Source organism: Euleptes europaea, chromosome 3, assembly GCF_029931775.1.
Source record: "Euleptes europaea isolate rEulEur1 chromosome 3, rEulEur1.hap1, whole genome shotgun sequence".
In the NCBI taxonomy this organism is placed as follows: Eukaryota; Metazoa; Chordata; class Lepidosauria; order Squamata; family Sphaerodactylidae; genus Euleptes; species Euleptes europaea.
The window spans coordinates 22,672,358-22,691,867 of NC_079314.1; the positions used below are offsets into that span (position 1 = coordinate 22,672,358).

Here is a 19,510-nt window from a genome sequence, read left to right on the forward strand (position 1 = left end):
TTAAGCACGGAAGCCGCAACACGTGGCTCTCAGCAAAGATCAGGGAGATCAGCGGAGGAAGAGGAAAGAGGGAAGAAAGAAGCAAGAAGCCTGCAGCTTTCTTGATGAGAGGCGCTGGCGAGAATATAAGCCAGCCCCTGGAGCCTTGCCGATTGGGGCATCCCGTGACAGTGACGGTTTCACAGGCCTCAGCAGCAGCTAGGACATCGTATGATTCAACCGTCCAGACAAAATTCCTAACCTGTCTTCGCAGTAGCCAAAGGCAGTAGGGCAATAGCATTATGGCAGCTTGCCGGTACAAGGTTCCAGGGCCTGCCCAAGTAGGGTCTGCCACTTCTGACTGCTTTGTACCCTAACCATATTTAGGCTAGGATCGGAAAGCGAGCTTTGAAGTTGTTTATTAACCACTTTTTTTGGGGGGGCTGTCAAGTCATGAACACATGAAGCTGCCTTATACTGAATCAGACCCTTGGTCCATCAAAGTCAGTATTGTCTACTCTGACCGGCAGCGGCTATCTAGGGTCTCAGGCAGAGGTCTTCCACATCACCCACTTGCCTAGTCCCTTTAACTGGAGATGCCGGGGATCGAACCTGGGACCTTGTGCATGTCATATCTGACTTACGGCGACCCCTGGTGGGGTTTTCTAGGCAAGAGACATTCAGAGGTGGTTTGCCATTGCCTGCCTCAGCGTCATGTATTCCTTGGAGGTCTCCCATTCAAATACTTGCCAGGGTCGACCCTGCTTAGCTTTTTGAGATCTGATGAGATCAGGCTAGCCTGGGCTATCCAGGTCAGGGCTAACCACCTTTAGCCTTAACTATTTTTCCTGTGTTGTACGGAGGTGAACATCTTCCTCACAACGCAAGCCAGGGATACCAGATTTGGGGAAGGGCGTGGCTCAGTGGTAGAGCATCTGCTTTGAATCCAAAAGGGTCTCAATTCAATCCTCAGCATCTCCAGTTAAAAGATTCAGATAGCAGGTGATATGAAAGACGCCCACCTCAGACCCTGGAGAGCTATTGCCAACCAGAGTAGACCACAGTGACCTTGATAGACCCTTGGTCTGAATCTGTATAAGGCAGATTCATGTCTTTCGCCAGCAGGGTTGCTGCAGGGGAGTCGGGGGTGGGGGAAGCAAAGACATTTGTTGAAGGAGAAGAAGAGTTGGTTTTTACATGCCGACTTTCTCTACCACTTAAGGAAGAACCAAACTGGCTTACAATCACCTTCCCTTCCCCTTCCCACAACAGACACCCTGTGAGGTAGGTGGGGCTAAGATAGTGTGACTAGCTCAAGGTCACCAGCTGGCTTCATGTGGAGGAGTGGGGAAACAAATCCAGTTCACCAGATTAGCCTCCGCCGCTCATGTGGAGGAGTGGGGAATCAAACCCGGTTCTCCAGATCAGAGTCCACCGCTCCAAACCACCGCTCTTAACCACTGCACCACCACTGGCAAATCAGGGTTTGAATAACTGTCTGTGAGCCAAATCCTGGTTTCAGAACATGACCATAGTTAAAATAAGTCCAGGCTTTCTCTCTGTCACGCAAAGGAATTCAAACTTGGTACCGCTGTAACCTACAGACCAGATCTCAGATCAGTACCCCCAAATGTAGCTGGGACCCCTCTATAGATCCCCCAGAAGGGCAATGCATTCTTTTAATTTTGCTTAAGTCATCCTCCCCAAGTTTTGGAATATAGAAACTGTAGCAATCTAATCTGGGAAGCAAAAGGGGGATGTCGGTATGCTGAAGCATTTCCTCTACTCTGAAAGGGAGGAAGGAAAGCAGTTGGCATTTTGCCCGGGAAAGGATGCGCCAGTCTACCCCATCCACCCATCTACGATAACAGCAGTATGTCAGTCAACCGATTCTTGCATTGTATAAACACAACAGGATCTGCTGGAGATTTTCACAGTGACACGTAAGCACGTTCATCTCTCGGGCTGATATTTTTATTCCCTTTGCCTGTGTCTGTCCCCTTGAATGCGATTTCCGCGAATGGCAATGGTATAACTCACTTTGTTATTCTGTATGGGCAATGAACCCTATCAAAGAGGTGTTGGCGCCCCCAACACCCCCCTTGTTTGAGACGATACTTTTCCACCTGAAATTCCCCCCACCCACCCCCCATCTACCCATGAGGTTTAAAACTTGTGGCTCCAATCCAGTTTGAGGATAGGGTTGCCAGGTCCCTCTTCGCCATCGGCGGGAGATTTTTGGGGCGGAGCCTGAAAAGGGCGGGGTTTGGGAAGGGGCTTCAATGCCGTGGAGTCCAATTGCCAAAGCGGCCATTTTTCTCCAGGTGATCTGATCTCTCTCGGCTGGAGATCAGTTGTAATAGCAGGAGATCTCCAGCTAGTACCTGGAGGTTGGCAACCCTATTTGAGGAGCATCCTGTTTCCCCCCTCTTTCTTAACACTGGTGTAAAGATAGCCCAGGAACCCAGGTTCTGCGTGGAAGCATGTAGTCGGAAATATATATGTGAAGCTGCATCACCCTTGCAACCAAACGCAGACTCCCTGAAGACTGCGCTCTGGTTCCCATTTCGCTCCTTCCACCGCTGCTTTTTCCTTTCTTCCGACAAAACCTGTCGAGACTCCATTCACTGACAGGCTCATATGTTTACTTCACCTCCTCCCCACCCCCATCTCTCTCTCTCGCTCTCTTTCTATGACAGTACAATTTGCCGAGGATAGAATTTAATAGAAGTTGGGAGCGCCTCTCAAATTATTTAACGGAACTTTTGGACCCAGGGGTTAAGGAGAGCATTTACAACGGCACGATTTCAAGCGATGCCTTCAACTTATACCCATGGTAGATATAAAAAAAAAATCATAGAATCATAGAGTTGGAAGGGACCACCAGGGTCATCTAGTCCAACCCCCTGCACAATGCAGGACACTCACAACTACCTCCCCCCACACACCCCTAGTGACCAGAAGATGCCCAAGATGCCCTCCCTCTCATCATCTGCCTAAGGTCACAGAGTCAGCATTGCTGACAGATGGCCATCTAATCTCTTCTTAAAAACCTCCAGGGAAGGAGAGCCTACCACCTCCCGAGGAAGCCTGTTCCACTGAGGAACCGCTCTGTTAGAAAATTCTTCCTAATGTCTAGACGGAAGCTCTTTTGATTTAATTTCAACCCATTGGTTCTGGTCCGGCCTTCTTCTCAGCACCATCCTCTATATGACAGCCCCTCAAGTTCTTGAACATGGTTATCATATCCCCTCAGTCTTCTCCTCTTCAGGCTAAACATACCCAGCTCCTTCAACCTTTCCTCATAGGACTTGGTCTCCAGACCCCTCGCCATCTTTGTTGCCCTCCTCTGGACACGTTCCAACTTGTCTACATCTTTCTTAAATTGTGGTGCCCAAAACTGGTACTCTAATCTAAGGCAATGTCCCTATGCCACAGGTTCAGTAGAGGACCTCCCACACATTTTGTTTAGTTGCCCATTTTATGACTCCATTCATTTTAAATTAACCCAGCATATCCCAGATGTATTAGATACAGTTGAGGGCAGAGTTAGATTTTTAATGGCAGACGTTAATTCTAAGATCACGCTTAGTGTGGGTTTTTTATTATTATTATTGTGTTAGCGTCTAAGTTAAGGAAGACATTTGCTGAAAATTAGGCTTTGAAGTTGCCACAGAATATTTTAGGGGAACTATAATGTTTAAATCAGCAATAGTATGTATATACATGACTGTACCATTTTTTAAAAAATTATTTGTGTAATTCTGGGTGTTGTGGGTTATATGTTTTGTATGGTTTTAATCTGAGTATTGTTAAGGTCTGTGACTAAAACGTTAATAAAATTGACTGATTGATTGAATAGAAGTTGGAATTCATAGCTTTGTTATTGTGCGCACGAAAGCGTGCTCTTCTCGTCTTCTAGTCTGTTTGCTAATTCCCTACGCTATTAGTTTTCTCAAGAACCATTCAACGTCCAACCTGGGACTGTTCATTTCTGCGAATCTGCAAACTTTGTACAAAGCCTTGCCCACATCGGGACCCTGGTATACATCTGGTAGAAAGGTGAGTGCATTCTGGACATGATATGGGGGACGCTCCTTTTGTTTTTGCCTTCAAGTCACAGCTGACTTATGGAAACCCCTGGAGGGGTTTTGAAAGCAAGAGACATTTAGAGGTGGTTTGCCATTGCCTGCCTCTGCTTTAGGGCTGCCAGGTCCCTCTTCGCCACCAGCGGGAAGTTTTGGGGGTGGAGCCTGAGGAGGGCGGGGTTTGGGGAGGGGAAGGGCTTCAATGCCATAAAGGCCAATTGACAAAGCTGCCATTTCCTCCAGGGGAACTGATCTCTCTCAGCTGGAGATCAGATGTAACAGCAGGTGATCGCCAGCCACCACCTGGAAACTCACCGCACAGACAGGGTTGATGTCATTTCGCGTTGGTTTTGCCCGCAAGTACTATTATGGTGGACATTTACCCTGGAATATTGATTTGCATTCATGGATATTATGATGTAAAGATGGAAATTTATAGTATTATTTAGTGAATATTGTTTAATTGTATGTTGGTATGAATTTGAGCTTTCGTGCTGTCCTTATTTTTTTCTATCCATTATGATTTACAGCATAGGTGTTATTTATATTGGGTTATACCACCTGGAAGTTGGCAGCCCTACTCTGCATCGCAACCCTGATATTCCTTGGTGGGCCCCATTCCAAACACTTACCAAGGCTGACCCTGCTTAGCTTCCGAGGTCTGATGAGCTCAAGCTAGCGTGGGCTATCCAGGTCAGGGCTGAAGGTCCCAATAATAATTATCCCTGGATACTTGTGTGTGTGAGTGCTCTGGGGGACATTCCTATAGCCAAGCTGTATGCACATGTAGAAGAAGAAGAGTTGGTTTCTAAATGCCGACTTTCTCTACCACTTAAGGGAGTCTCAAACCGGCTTACAATCACCTTCCCTTCCCCTCCCCACAACCTGTGAGGTAGGTGGGGCTGAGAGAGCTCTTAATAGAACCGAGATTAGCCCAAGGTCACCCAGCTGGCTTCATGTGGAAGACTGGGGAAACCAACCCGGTTCACCAGATTAGCCTCCGCCGCTCATGTGGAGGAGTGGGGAATCAAACACGGTTCTCCAGATCAGAGTCCACCACTCCAAACCATCGCTCTTAACCACTACACCACGCTGGCTATCAAACGTAGGCCACTTGGGTAACAGCACTGCTTTAGCAATTTCTTACTGCTCAGGGAAACTTGATAGCATGGAAAAGTCTATTCCCAATTACTGTTCCATTGGTGTTCATGCCATTACAGTGTCCCTCTTTGGCATTACTCTTGTCAGAACCGTGTCCCCCTTGTAGCTGGCTAGCATATCATACCCAACAGAGCGGCTGTCCGTGTGACCTGGTCTCTTTGGCGTTCTCTGCCTCAATCTTTTGCGGGTCATTTCTTTTTTGGGAAAAAAGAAATGAAAACCGAGGAAAATATCATTAGTTAGAAAAATCAGTCCCCGGCTTGGTAGCTAATGAAGCTTTGAAGCCTACAGCCTTACAAGAAAAGATGGGATCTTTTTAGCATAGGAAGAAAAGTGTTATTGAAATAGACCTGTCATTTTTCATATGTACCCAGACTTGGGAGAGCAGGGGGGGGGGAACCAAGCATCACATTTTTAAGCCGGTCGACGATGACGACAAAAAAGCACAGCAGAATCTACGCCGTAGCTCAAGGTCTAACCCTGTCAAACGCGTTACTTCAGGAGAAATGGCTTATTGTGCAAAAGTCTGAAATTGAAAGAGGGAACTAAAATCTACCCTGCAGCTTCCCAGCCAGCTGGCTATACATAGTCCTCCAAGACTTCCGCATGGCAAACCTCGAGAGAACTAGTTGCTGATTCGCTAGTGCGGATCACTCACAGAGAAGGCCTGCGGCTGTAGAAGGCCGGTAGACTGTGGCCCAGAGGATGAGCACGTGCCTTTCCCTTTCCCTTTTCCCTTCCCCCTTTTCTCTCTTCCCCTTCTTTTCCCTTCTTCCCTTCCTCCTTTCCCCCTTCCGTTCCTTTCCCCTTTCTTGGTTCTGCCTCTGTCCTATTGAAGTAGCCAGACTTCTGCTGGCTGATGACTGCCTATTAGCATCTTGGCCTGCCACCATGTGGGGATATTCCTTCCTTCTAGGTGGTAGGGTAATTAGAGTACATTTTAAGGCACCATCGGTATACAAGATAGGCTAGATATCAGTGTAGATTAAATTTTACGGTTTGTATATTATATCAGAAATATCTATCTATATGTTTTATCTGTATGTTGTTAGCTGCCCTGAGCCCGGCTTTGCTGGGAAAGGTCAGGAGATGGATAGAGGGATGGAGGAATGGATGGAGGGATGGAGGGATGGAGGGATAGATGGAGAGATGGATGGATGGATGGATGGATGGATGGATGGATAGATAGATAGATAGATAGATAGATAGATAGATAGATAGATAGATAGATAGATAGATAGATAGATAGATAGATAGATAGATAGATAGATGGAGGGATGGAGGGATGGAGGGATGGAGGGATGGAGGGATGGAGGGATGGAGGGATGGAGGGATGGAGGGATAGATAGAGGGATAGATAGAGGGATAGATAGAGGGATAGATAGATGGATGGAGGGATAGATAGATAGATAGATAGATAGATAGATAGATAGATAGATAGATAGATAGATAGATAGATAGATAGATGTGTGTGTGTGTTAAGTGCCGTCAAGTCGCTTCCGACTCATGGCGACCCTATGAATGAAAGTCCTCCAAAATGTCCTATCTTTGACAGCCTTGCTCAGATCTTGCAAATTGAAGGCTGAGGCTTCCTTTATTGAGTCCATCCATCTCTTGTTGGGTCTTCCTCTTTTCCTGCTGCCCTCTACTTTTCCTAACATGACGGTCTTTTTCAGTGACTCTTGTCGTCTCATGACGTGACCAAAATACGACAGCCTCAGTTTAGTCATTTTAGCTTCTAGGGTCAGTTCAGGCTTGATTTGATCTATAACCCACTGATTTGTTTTTTTGGCAGTCCACGGAATCCGCAACACTTTCCTCCAACACCACATTTCAAAGGAATCTATTTTCTTCCTATCAGCTTTCTTCATTGTCCAGCTTTCACACCCATACATAGTAATAGGGAATATGATGGCATGAATTAATCTAGTCTTGGTGGCCAGAGTCACATCCTTACACTTCAAAATCTTTTCTAGCTCCTTCATGGCTGCCCTTCCCAGTCTCAATCTCCTTCTAATTTCTTGGCTGCAGTCTCCCTTTTGGTTGATGGTGGAGCCAAGGAATAGAAAGTCTTGAACAATTTCAATTTCCTCATTGTCAACCTTAAAGTTGTGTAATTCTCCTGTAGTCATTACTTTTGTTTTCTTGATGTTCAGCTGCAGTCCTGCTTTGGCACTTTCTCTTTTAACTTTCAGCAGTAGTTGTTTCAAATCTTCACTATTTTCTGCCAATAATGTAGTGTCATCAGCATATCTCAAATTATTAATGTTCCTCCCTCCAATTTTCACTCCACCTTCATCTAAATCTAATCCTGCTTTCCTAATTATATGTTCTGCATATAGATTGAAGAGATGGGGAGATAAAATACATCCTTGTCTGACACCTTTGCCAATTGGAAACCATTCAGTTTCTCCATATTCTGTTCTAACTGTGGCCTCTTGTCCAGAGTACAGGTTGCGCATCAAAACAATCAGATGTAGTGGCACACCCATTTCCTTTAAAACCAGCCATAGCTTTTCATGATCCACACAGTCAAAAGCTTTGCTGTAATCTATGAAACACAAGCTGATTTTCTTCTGAAATTCTCTCGTACGCTCCAGTAACCAGCGTATATTTGCAATATGATCTCTAGTGCCTCTTCCTTTTCTGAAACCAGCTTGAACATCAGGCATTTCTCGTTCCATATATGGTAACAGCCTTTGCTGTAAGATTTTGAGCATCACTTTACTTGCGTGAGAAATTAATGCAATGGTCCGATAGTTGTTGCAATCTTTGATGTCTCCTTTCTTGGGAATTGGAATGTAAATGGATCGTTTCCAGTCTGTGGGCCAATGTTTTGTTTTCCATATCTGTTGGCATATTCTTGTCAATATTTTGATGGACTCCGTTTCTGTGGCTTGAAATAGCTCTATTGATATCCCATCTGCTCCTGGTGATTTGTTTCTCCTGATTGCTCTCAATGCAGCTTTCACTTCACTTTCTAAAACTGTAGGTTCTTCTTCAAAAGATTCTTCTTGGAAAGAATCTTTTATCCTTTCATCTCTTCTGTATAGTTCTTCAGTGTATTGTTCCCACCTTTTCTTTATTTTGTCCTGTTCAGTTAATGTATTTCCATGCTGATCTTTCAGCATGGATAGATAGATAGATAGATAGATAGATAGATAGATAGATAGATAGATAGATAGATAGATAGATAGATAGATAGATAGATAGATAGATAGATGGAGAGATAGATAGATGGAGGGATAGATGGATGGATGGATGGATAAATGGATAGAGGGATGGATGGGTAGAGGGATGGATGGACAGACGGACAAACAGATGGTGCATAGGTGACTGCACACACTGTTTGAGCACATGCTTTATGTGCCGGAAGACCTAGGTTAGAGCCCCAACATTTATTTATTCATGTATTTGTTTGTTTGTTTGTTTATTCGAGTAGGTGCAGAGGAGAGCAACAAGGATGATCCGGGTCTGGAGATCTTACCCATCTGCAGGGTGACACCTTCAGAAGGTTTTTCTCACATGCACAAGAGTCCGGCCCCGCAGGTGCATAGATCCACGGCCACCAAGAACCTTGCAAGGGAGAACCAGAATCTTGACTGAATACGGTAACTGATCTCAGGGAGCAAGTGACTGATTTCATTTATGCCCTCTTTTCACCTTAATGGGGACCCACAGAACATAGTGATGGGAGAGACCTTCCTTTGTCCAAGACCGCTGCCAGTCAGAGGAGACGATACTGGCTTAGCTGGGCCAATGACCTGATAGCCTAAGGCTGCAATCCTAAACACATTTTACTTGGGAGTATGCCCCATTGAACTCAGTGGGATTTGCCTCTGACTATACATGCTTAGAGAGCCAGAGTGATGGTGTGGTTAAGAGCGGCAGACTCTAATCTGGAGAACCAGGTTCAATTCCCCCACTCCTCCACATGAAGCCTGCTGGGTGACCCTGGGCCAGTCACAGTTCTCTCAGAACTCTCTCAGCCCAGGTGGAGGAAGGCAATGGTGAACCACCTCTGAATGTCTCCTGCCTTGAAAACCCTACTGGGTCGCCATAAGTCAGCTGTGACTTGAAGTCACACACATATACTTGCTTAGGATGGCATTGCGAGACAGTTTCCTGCTTTGGTTCAGAGATTCAGTACATGCTTTACATAAAAAGGTCCACATTCAATCCCTGGTGTTGGGGAAGCCCTTTCACTGCCTCAGACCCTGCAAAGTGTTTGCCAGTCAGTGAAGAAAATATGGTACCAGGTGGACCAGTGGTTCAAAATGGCACTTCTGAGCCGATGTGCTGGCCAGATATAGTATGGAAACCTTAGGGATGTCCAACTAAAGACTAGATTATATAATGTGATTCAAAACAGATAAAAGGAAGGTTTTTTCTTTCACACAACGCATAGTTAAATTGTGGAACTCCCTGCCCCAAAATGTGGTGATGGCTGCCAACTTGGAAGGCTTTAAGAGGGAAGTGGACATGTTCATGGAGGAGAGGGCTATCCATGGCTACTAGTAAAACTGAATACTAGTCATGATGCATACCTATTCTCTCCAGGATCAGAGGAGCATGCCTATTATATTAGGTGCTGTGGAACACAGGCAGGATGGTGCTGCTGCAGTCGTCTTGTTTGTGGGTTTCCTAGAAGCACCTGGTTGGCCACTGTGTGAACAGACTGCTGGACTTGATGGGCCTTGGTCTGATCCAGCAGGGCTTTTCTTATGTTCTTAATGTTCTTGATTTGAGTCCAGTAGCACCTTAGAGACCAACAAGAGTTTCAGGGTATAAGCTTCCGACAGTCAAAGCTCCCTTCATCTGACGAAGGTATCTGACAAACAGCCCATTCCTAAAGGGTGGGGGGAATGCCCATAGGAGCCAGCATCACCCTGTGCCAGCATAAGTGCCCACTTAACCTGGGATAAGAAAAGGAAGAAGAGTTGGTTTTTATATGCCGACCTTCCCTGCCATTTAAGGGAGAATCGAACCAGCTTACAATCACCTTCCCTTCCCCTCCCCACGACTGACACCCTGTGAGGTAGGTGAGGCTGAGAGAGCTGTGACTAGCCCAAGATCACCCAGCTGGCTTAGTGTGTAGGAGTGGGGAAACCAACCTGGTTCACCAGATTAGCCTCCGCCGCTCATGTGGAGGAGTGGGGAATCAAACCCGGTTCTCCAGATTAGAGTCCACTGCTCCAAACCACCACTCTTAACCATTACACCACGCTGGCTCTCTACCCAGTGTCTCTACCTCCACTGGAACTAGGCTACCCAGTGTCTCTACCTCAGTGGTTCCCACTCCTTAGCTCACGGAGAGCCACATTCACCATTCACATCGACCCAAAGAGCCGTGTTTACTTCTATCCCTGGGATGCAGCCTGCACCTCAGGGAAGCTAGCAGCTGACACTTTCCTCTGGCAGCAGCTGTTTCAAGGCGAGAACCACCTGCCAACTGCAAGCGCCGCCAGACAAGGGTCTTGCCCACTTTCTTGAAACTCAGGGCAGGTGCCGAATTGGGCTACAGTGCTCAGAAAGGCCAAACGTGGCTCCCCAGTCACTGAGCAAATATCGTTGCTCTACTTGTGGGACTCGCCAGGTACACAGAAGAATATGTCTTTATAAATGAACCCGGAGGGGCTTTAAAAATGGCCTGCAGAGGAATAAATAAGTTCCAGAGGGATGGACTACTGAGCGCAGCTGTGCTTCAGTTAAAGGGAAAATAAGCAGAGGAGAAATCAATCCACTCAAACGCCAAGAGTTTAGAGAAACCCAGAGAGAGAGCTTAAGCCAGGGTGGGATGTAATTCTTTGCAAGCTTCCAGCTTGTCGGTTTTATTTTTTTCTGCAGGAGGAGGGCTGCATTTGGTTGCCTTACTTTGGTTTTCCTTTTTCTTTGCCAAGACAGTGATGTACATTTTAAAATGTAATACTGGAGAGGCAGCATAAACATCTCTTAAATAAATAAACAGATAAACGCAGGTGCAAGCATACACTGACCTTCTGGGGCGGCTATAATCTAGTCTCAATGAAATGGAGGAGAAGAAGCATGCCTGCACTGAGCTCTTATAGAGTCCAGGCAGAGATAAAAAGCAGAAAACAAGATGGAATCGTTATTTAAAACTAAGCCAGACTCCCAGAGGACGTCAATGTCACCATCTTGCCTTTGCAGTTTTTTTTTAAAGTTGCCTCCCATGAATGCATAGGATTGCCAGCTCTGGGTTGGGAAATCTGGAGATTTTGGGGGCGGGGTTTGGGGAGGGGAGGTACGTCAGTGCCATAGAGTCCAATTGCCAAAGTGGCCCTTTTCTCCTGGTGAACTGTTCTCTATCGGCTGCAGATCAGCTGTAATAGCAGATCCCCAACTGGTACCTGGAGGCTGGCACCTCTATCAATGCAAACAGGGAAGCTGCACCTGTTGAATTTCACCCTGCCATTAAATTGCAAAAATCTGCAAACTATAGTCACGGCAATCGGGGGGCAGAAAGAGCTTGTGGACGGCAATGGGGGGGGCAGAAAGAGCTTTTGGGCTTTCTTTGGGGTCGCCCACACTAATGAACGCAACCTTCCTCGCTACCGGTCCCTTCTGAACGTTCCCTTTAAGAGCGGGAGGCGCTCCAATATGCAAACGAAGTCGCTCTGTGGGCCCCGCCCCTTTTACGTCCCCCCGACGCGCCCGCGTCATCACGGCCCGCCCCTCCTCCGCTCGCGCGCCTGCGCAGGGAGGGCGGCAGGGGGAGGGGGAAAAAGAAGGCCGCGGCCGGCCGCCCCTCCCCTTTCGAGTGACTCAGTCGCCTCCGCCGCCGTTCGCGGTGCGGGCCCTGCAGGGGTGGGGGGCCGTGGAGATGCCGCGGGTCTACATCGGGCGCCTCAGCTACCAGGCCCGAGAGCGGGACGTGGAGCGGTTCTTTAAGGGCTACGGGAAAATCCTCGAAGTGGATCTCAAGAACGGGTGAGGCGGCCCGGCTTCCTCGCGGGAGAGAGAGAGAGGCCTAGCCCAGAATCCATCCCTCCCCCCCCCTCGCGTTTCCTCCTCGCCTCCTGTCAGCGCGGCCTGGACACGCACGGCGCATGCGCGCCCTTTCTCCGTCCTTTCCCGCGCGCGCCTCTCTCCTTTCCTCCTATCTCCCCTCCCCCCACATCTAGATGGACGGCAAAAGGGAAAGGAAAGGCCGGTCTCTGCTCTCATTCTCCCCCTTCCCCGCAGTGGGTTGGTTGGTTGGTTGGGGGTCCTCTCCGGCCTGCAAGCCCGCTTGCCTCTATGGTGGTCCCAGATCTTCTAGGCTTGTACGCCGTCTTTCCGTCCCACTTTACCCCCGAGGCGGCTTAGTTTAAAAATGTCACCAAGCGCAATCGGAATGGAGCAGGGGTTCGTGCTGGGAATGCGTTCATTTTCTTTCCTTTTTTTTAATAAATATTTTTATTGATTTTCGATAATAAATAGGGGTACAGAAGGAAAAAAAGGAAAAGGGAAAAAAAACATTACATAAATATTGTTCAACATTGATATGCCTAGTACTACCCCCTTGTAGAATATAGTAATACATTAACTTCCTAGCAGAGTGGATTTGATCTCCAGTTTAATCCTGCTGTAGCTCATAGAGTTTAATTTTCAGTAATATCATTGGATCTGATATTGTGTGTGTGTGTGTGTGTTAAGTACCGTCAAGTTGCTTCCGACTCATGGCGACCCTATGAATGAAAGTCCTCCAGAATGTCCTATCTGTGACAGCCTTGCTCAGATCTTGCAAAGTTAGGGCTTTGGAATATTGTCGAAGGCTTTCACGGTCAGAGTTCATTGGTTCTTGTAGGTTATCCGGGCTGTGTAACCGTGGTCTTGGTATTTTCTTTCCTGACGTTTCGCCAACAGCTGTGGCAGGCATCTTCAGAGGAGACACTGTCCTTCAGTGTTGCTCCTCTGAAGATGCCTGCCACAGCTGCTGGCGAAACGTCAGGAAAGAAAATACCAAGATCACGGTTACACAGCCCGGATAACCTACAAGAACCAATTAGGGCTTTGGCTTCCTTTATTGAGTCAATCCATTTCTTGTTGGGTCTTCCTCTTTGCCTGCTGCCCTCAACTTTTCCTAGCATGACTGTCTTTTCCAGTGACTCTTGCCTTTTCTCATAATGTGACCAAAATACGATAGCCTAATCTGATATTATCAGTGTGTAATATGATCAGTGTGTCGATATAGCTGCCTGTGTAACCATTAAAACCCACCTGGGCGAAGGGGAAGAGAGAGCTTGGGGTGTTCTGTGGCTCTCTTTTTTTCTTCTGACTACACCGATTCCATCTTAAATGAACAGTCTTTGTCCAGTTAATGGCAAAGGCACTAGGGCAACAGATGTGCATTAAGCACTTCTTAAAAATTGTCACATGTCAAACAACTTTAATCAGAGCTAGATCAGTATTGGCTACCCCTGCTAGGCATCCACCAAACAGGGTCTCAGGTAGCACACCCTATCCAGTCTTTTGAAATGGAAATGCTAGGGGCTTTATGCATGCAAAGCAGGAGCTTTGGGCCCTCTCTGTTAAGCTTTTGTTCTTTGATATGTAAAATAACTTTTTAAGTGAACCCAAGTGGTTTAGTTTCTGGCTGTTCAGCATTGCTTCACCTCTGTACTGTTTGGTGTTTGATTGGTTTTTTTTGGGTTTTTTTAATCCTTTCCTTCCTTCAAGGAATTCAGTGTGGCTTACATGTTTTTACATGTGGCTTACTTGTTTTTTCTCTCTCATCCATTTCATCCTGGCAACAAACCTATGATATTGGCCTTGGCTAAGAGAGTAAAGCAGGCACAAAGTGGGGGTTTGTACAAGGGTCTCCCTAGTTGAATGGTTTTATTTGCATTTAGCCATAGGCCATTACAAACATGTCAAGGATACCGCAGATACATAATAAAGGAAATATAATGTTAATACAATTCTGGATTGATAATAAATATAATAAAACTATGTTAAAATATACATAATAAAACTATGCTAAACTCAATGCATTCAGAGAAATAGTAAGTAAAAGTTGTGGTGGTGTCCCAATCAGCCAATGGGACCTAGTAACCATTAAAATCAACCCAAAGCTCCAGCTCTCTTAGCAACCTTATTGGACCCTATTTTCTTTGCCGCCAGAGCATACAGGGAAGTCCTATAAGAAACATTGGCGCCTTTTAACAAAAATACTAATTTCTCAGCACTAGAACAAGTGTTTAGGCCAGAAACCAACCCAGCAAGAAACTTAGCCCTGGGTTCCACATATAGAGGGCATTCAAATAAGTAGTGGTATAAGTCCTCCAGAGCGGACATTCCACAGATGCAAAAACGTTGATCTTTTGGAATTTGGCAATAACGCCGTGTTGGTCTCCCTAGTTCAACACATTAACCACTATGTACAGGCAGTTAGATCCTTTCCCTGTAATGTTTCTGGCTACAGATCCGATATTTTCCATTTACACAGTTATCCAGTGCGTGTTTATTTCACCCATTTTTAAGACACTCAGAGTTGTGTATGTGATGTCATCCTTCCTAAAACCATGTGATGTGAGGGAAGTCCCGCTACAAAAAAAGTGACTGACCCATTCAATGAGCTTCATTGCTGAGTAGAAATGTGAACCCCAATCTCCCTCTTTCTAATCTAATTTACTAAACGTGTTTGCTGTTTTCGGCTTGAGGCTTAGGTCCAATGATGCCTTTAATATGCCAAACCCTGTGGCAGCACCAGAGTTTGGGTTTGAAATGTGGGTTTGCCATTTAGATCTGCTTGAGAATTCTTCCTCACCCCATCCCGGAAATATTTTATATTCTATTTTTATTTCAGGGAGATGTCTTGGGAGCTGACTTTTGATTAACTGGCAGCCCATTCCTGAGGGGAAGGGCTGCGCTGGTGACTGGAGGCAGCATAGCTGCTCTGCCTCCAAAGGAGGTTCCCCCCCCCCCAGGCCAAAACCTTCCCCTTTCCTCAAGAACCCGTGCAACCACTCCATAGGGTTGCTCAGGGATATGCCACCTAAAAAGGTGGCGTATCTCAAGAAAAGGGAAACGGGGTGTTCCCGGACTGAAAGGCCTTAGGAGGCCACCTAAAGGTGGCTCCTCCCCTAGCCCTGCACGGGAACACCCCAGGAATGCCCCTGGGAGGATGGCGCACAGAAGTGCACCATCCGGACGCTGGCGCGAGGATGTGCCAGCATCCTTGTGCAGTGCTGCTGCAGCAGCGCCAGGAGGATGGCGTTTGGGCCACCCTGGACAGCATAAGTGGCAGGTGCGCCCGCTCGGGGCCCAAACGCCGGTGCAGCCCTTTCCTGACCTCCTAAGCACTTTTGTCCTTTAGGCTCAGGAAGGGGCTGTCACAGGAAAGAAATAGAATATCAGTGGCTTAGCAAATTTCAAGAAAATCCATTTCAGTGGCTGGTTGATAGATGTTATGTGAGCACTCAGGTTTTCTGATTACTCTCCATGCACTCCTTGTTGGAGCAACTGGCAGATTTTTGAGAAAATGGGAAATCTGCATTTGTCAGCAACTCATTTCTGAATATTTCTAACTGTTGAAAGCTATGCCTTGCAATTAAATTAGCCCAAGGTTGCCAACTCCTGTTTGAGAAATTCTTAGAGATTTGGAGAGGATGGAGTTTAGGGAGGGAACTCAGTGGAGATATGGTACCCTTGAAAGCTGTCATTTCCTCCAAGGGAACTGGAGATCAGCTGTAATTCTTGGAGAGTTCTAGGCTCTAACTGGAGGATGGTAACAGGAGGGCCACTGCATAGGAGTCATCTTTAGTTCTGTTATCTTTGTAAAATAGCAAGTACCGTTCATGTTCACTTGTGCATGTGATTCTAACAAAGTGAACGTTTCACTCCTGCTCTGATATACCATGAACAACTGAGAGCCAGGGTACCTCAGCAAGATGGCAGCATTTGCAGATGATACCAAATTATTCAGGATGGTGAAATCCCAAATAAATTATAAATAACTCAAAATGAACGTCTTCAGGCTGGATGAATGGGCAACAGAATGATAATATAGTCAAACGAGTAGAAAGTGGTGCTAATTAGAACAAAATTGTGCATTCATTGTTGGAGTCTGAATTAGCTGTATTGTGACTGCTTAGTGAAGGATTTTGAGATTCTGAAAACTTTCTGTGTGGAAAAAGTAATTATGTCTACATCAGCAATTTTTTTTTTAAATGGTGACTTAGGAGTTGAGGGAAATAAAATACACCAGTTTGAATACTGGGGTCTTTAGGTGGCAGAACTTAACTCTGGTAGTTTAGTTTTAAACATATATTGAGAGGTCATGCTGGAGGCTTATAAAATTATGAGCAGTGTAGAGGAAAAAACATTTTTTCTTTTAAATACTTGCCAAGTGTTTTCCAAATTCAAGGAGGATGGGGCTTTATCAATAGGGTGTTGACTACAATTACCAACTGGAACTAGAAATATGAGGAACTAGAAAAATTTGGAGGGTTGTGATTTTTTCCTGGATTTTTCCAATGGAAAATTTGGGGGAACACTGAAAAGAAACTCCTATGAAATATTTTCCCTTTTTCAGTGAGAAAAAAAAAGGATTTTTAAAGGCACGTTTTTTTCACATTCAAAATATATAGAAAATGGAATTTTCCGATGGAAAAATTGGGCTGTTTGGGGTAGCACTGGAAAAAATCCTCTTTTTGAATGAGAAAAACCTTGTCCAATCATTCACATCTTTAAAATGTCTGAGGACTTTCTCAATTTTTCCAGTGGCAAACATGGGAAATTTGGGGGATCAGTGGATGGCAGGAACTCTTATACTGTAGATATATACACTATTTCCAGGGGTCTTTTTGTTGATATTGTTTAAACCTAAATAATTTTGGCAACAATTAATATGCTATAATTTGTTCAATGGTAAGATTATTAAAGAGTTCAATGTTTTCGGTGTTGTAAAGTTTAGCTTATATCCACGCATGCTGGCTGGTCCTACCTGCTGTGACTGAGAAAGTTTGGGTCCAAATAATACACTTTTGTTCACTGCAGAATCCTTCTACCTTCGGCTTTTTCCCCCCTTACCTTGGAGATGGCAAAACTGAAAGCTAAGATTGCTATGGTAGCAAACTGAAGTTAGCGTGCTCTCAACAACTGATATACAGAAGTACAAACTTGTACAACTTGTCAATAGCAAGAATTATTACATGTTAAAAAAATTTTGGAAATACACTGTGCATAATAGCATGTGTAGCTTGTCTCTTGTCCAAGAGGAGTGTAAGAGTTCTTTCTACAGATGTCCGGTAACCATCTGTTTCGGCTTGTAACAAAGCCTTCCTCAGGGACCAACGCTTGCTGTTAATAACTTGCTTGCGCGTTCTGTATATCTGTATACCAAGTGTTATATACAGAACTTATTGTTTATTTACACTACAGTGGATATGATAAATTAATACCACTTGTATTCTTCGCATATCGTTGCTGTTTTGTTTGCTAAGATTGCTATGGTAGCATAGGGGGCAAAAGTTGGTGACTCTTTCTCGAGTATTGGGTGTCTGTTTAGCTCCTCTGTGCAGTCTTTGATTACCAGATGCTGAAGGCGGGCAGCGTTATCATTCTGCTCATGAGCCTCCGTGGCACCTGACTGTCAGCTTGAGTTCTATACTCGATAGACCTTAATCTGATTCATCAAGGCAAGTCCATTGTTTCATTCTTTTCATCAGCACATAAACTCACAGCGATGAGTGAGTATAGTTTGGATGCTGAAAAGCTAGTTCAGCAACTTTTCTGAGCAGCAGCAGTTATATCTACTTCGAGCAGTGAGGCTGATGATAGGTCATAGTTCTTTCAGTTGCAGTTTTAGTGGCGGAAAGGAAATGGTTCACTTGGAGTTTACGAGTGGATTTTCTTCTGGAACGAAAGGTATCTAATGCAATTTATTATTATTATTTCAGCAACCTTGTTTCTGACTCTTGCTCCTACTTTTGAGAGTACAACATTGTTGGGTGATTTGCAGGGGGAAAGGTATCTTGCATCACATACTTAGAACAGTAATTCTAGATTGATGGTTGTATTCGTCTAGCCACAAAACAGGAGCCCAGTGGTACTCTAAGCAAGAAAGGCAAACTGTAACCAGAGACCCACCAAATGCATTCCAGCTTAGGCTTTTGTGAGTCAGAGTTCACTTCATCAGCTGCATTTGAAGATGCGTACTTAGAATGAATGGGTCAAAAGTCATACAGGAGAGCTGATATTTTATTAACTATAAAAAAATAAGCAGGAACGCACAAGGATGGGATCTCATTTTCCCCCTCCCCCACTATTTCCTTTTTCTCTTCCCTGAAAGCCCCCATAGCCTCTCCCCTTTTCCTTCTCTTCTGCCCACCCATCAGCCAACCTACCTTTATCTGTCATGAGCCAGGCCCATTTGTGTTATAGGGAATGCTCAAAGACTTGTAGGAGGCACATCACTTTCCCCTGTGTCCCCCCTCCCCACGTTATTTCCTTTCCCCCCCCTCCTGGCAGCCCCCATATCCTCTACTTCTCCCTGTCTCATTCCCTCCTTCTCAGCCATTCACCAACTTACCTTTTACCGACTTCCTATCTTTATTATTTATTCACTTCCTTTTTACCCCACCTTTCTCCACAGTGGGGACCAAAGCAGCTTACATTATTCTCCTGTTCTCTTTTTTATCCGCACAATAATCCTGTGAAGTAGGTTAGGCTGAAAGTATGTGACTTGTCCAAAATCACCCAGTGAACTTACACAGCAAGATGGGAATTTGAATCTGGGTCTCCCAGATGCTACTCTGAAGCTCTGCTATACCACTTTGGCTTTCATAGGGTATCTGCTGTTAAACAGTAGCAAGCAGGCAGGCCTAGTTGAGTCATGGAAGTTGAGTGGTGTCTTCAGAGATTGCTGTGAGGTCTAGGTTTGCCAGCCTCCAGATGGGACCTAGAGATCTCACAAAATCCCAACTGAACTCCAGACAATGGAGATCTATCCCCCTGGGGAAAATGGCTGCTCTGGAGGGTGGACTCTATGGCATTGTATTCAGCTGAGGCCCTTCTCCAAACCCTCCGCTCCTGAGACTCCACCCCAAAATCTCCAGGAAGTTCCCAACCTTAAGCCAGCAACCCTAGCCAGACCAAGCCTTTTACTGACAGAAACAAGCCTGGAATTTGTGGTTGCCTAGCAACAGCCTCTGAGGGCTTCTGGTTCTTAAAGCTACAGGTGCTCCTTTGATCATTTTCAGGTTTTTAAAATCCCCAATGTATTATTTTTAGACTTCAGATTTTTCTGCAAACCTGGACCCCTTTTCAGGTTTGTAGAA

At 45.5% G+C, this 19,510-nt stretch overlaps 1 protein-coding gene across 1 annotated transcript in view; it reads left to right on the forward strand.

The window, feature by feature from the left end:
• Positions 1–11,963: 11,963 nt before the first annotated feature.
• Positions 11,964–19,510, forward strand: part of SRSF4 (serine and arginine rich splicing factor 4) — a 213,580-nt gene continuing 206,033 nt past the window's right edge. The window contains exon 1 of the mRNA XM_056847638.1: positions 11,964–12,176. Within this exon, the coding sequence (XP_056703616.1) occupies positions 12,070–12,176 (107 nt within the window). The 5' untranslated portion in view covers positions 11,964–12,069. The remainder of the gene's footprint in view (positions 12,177–19,510) is intronic.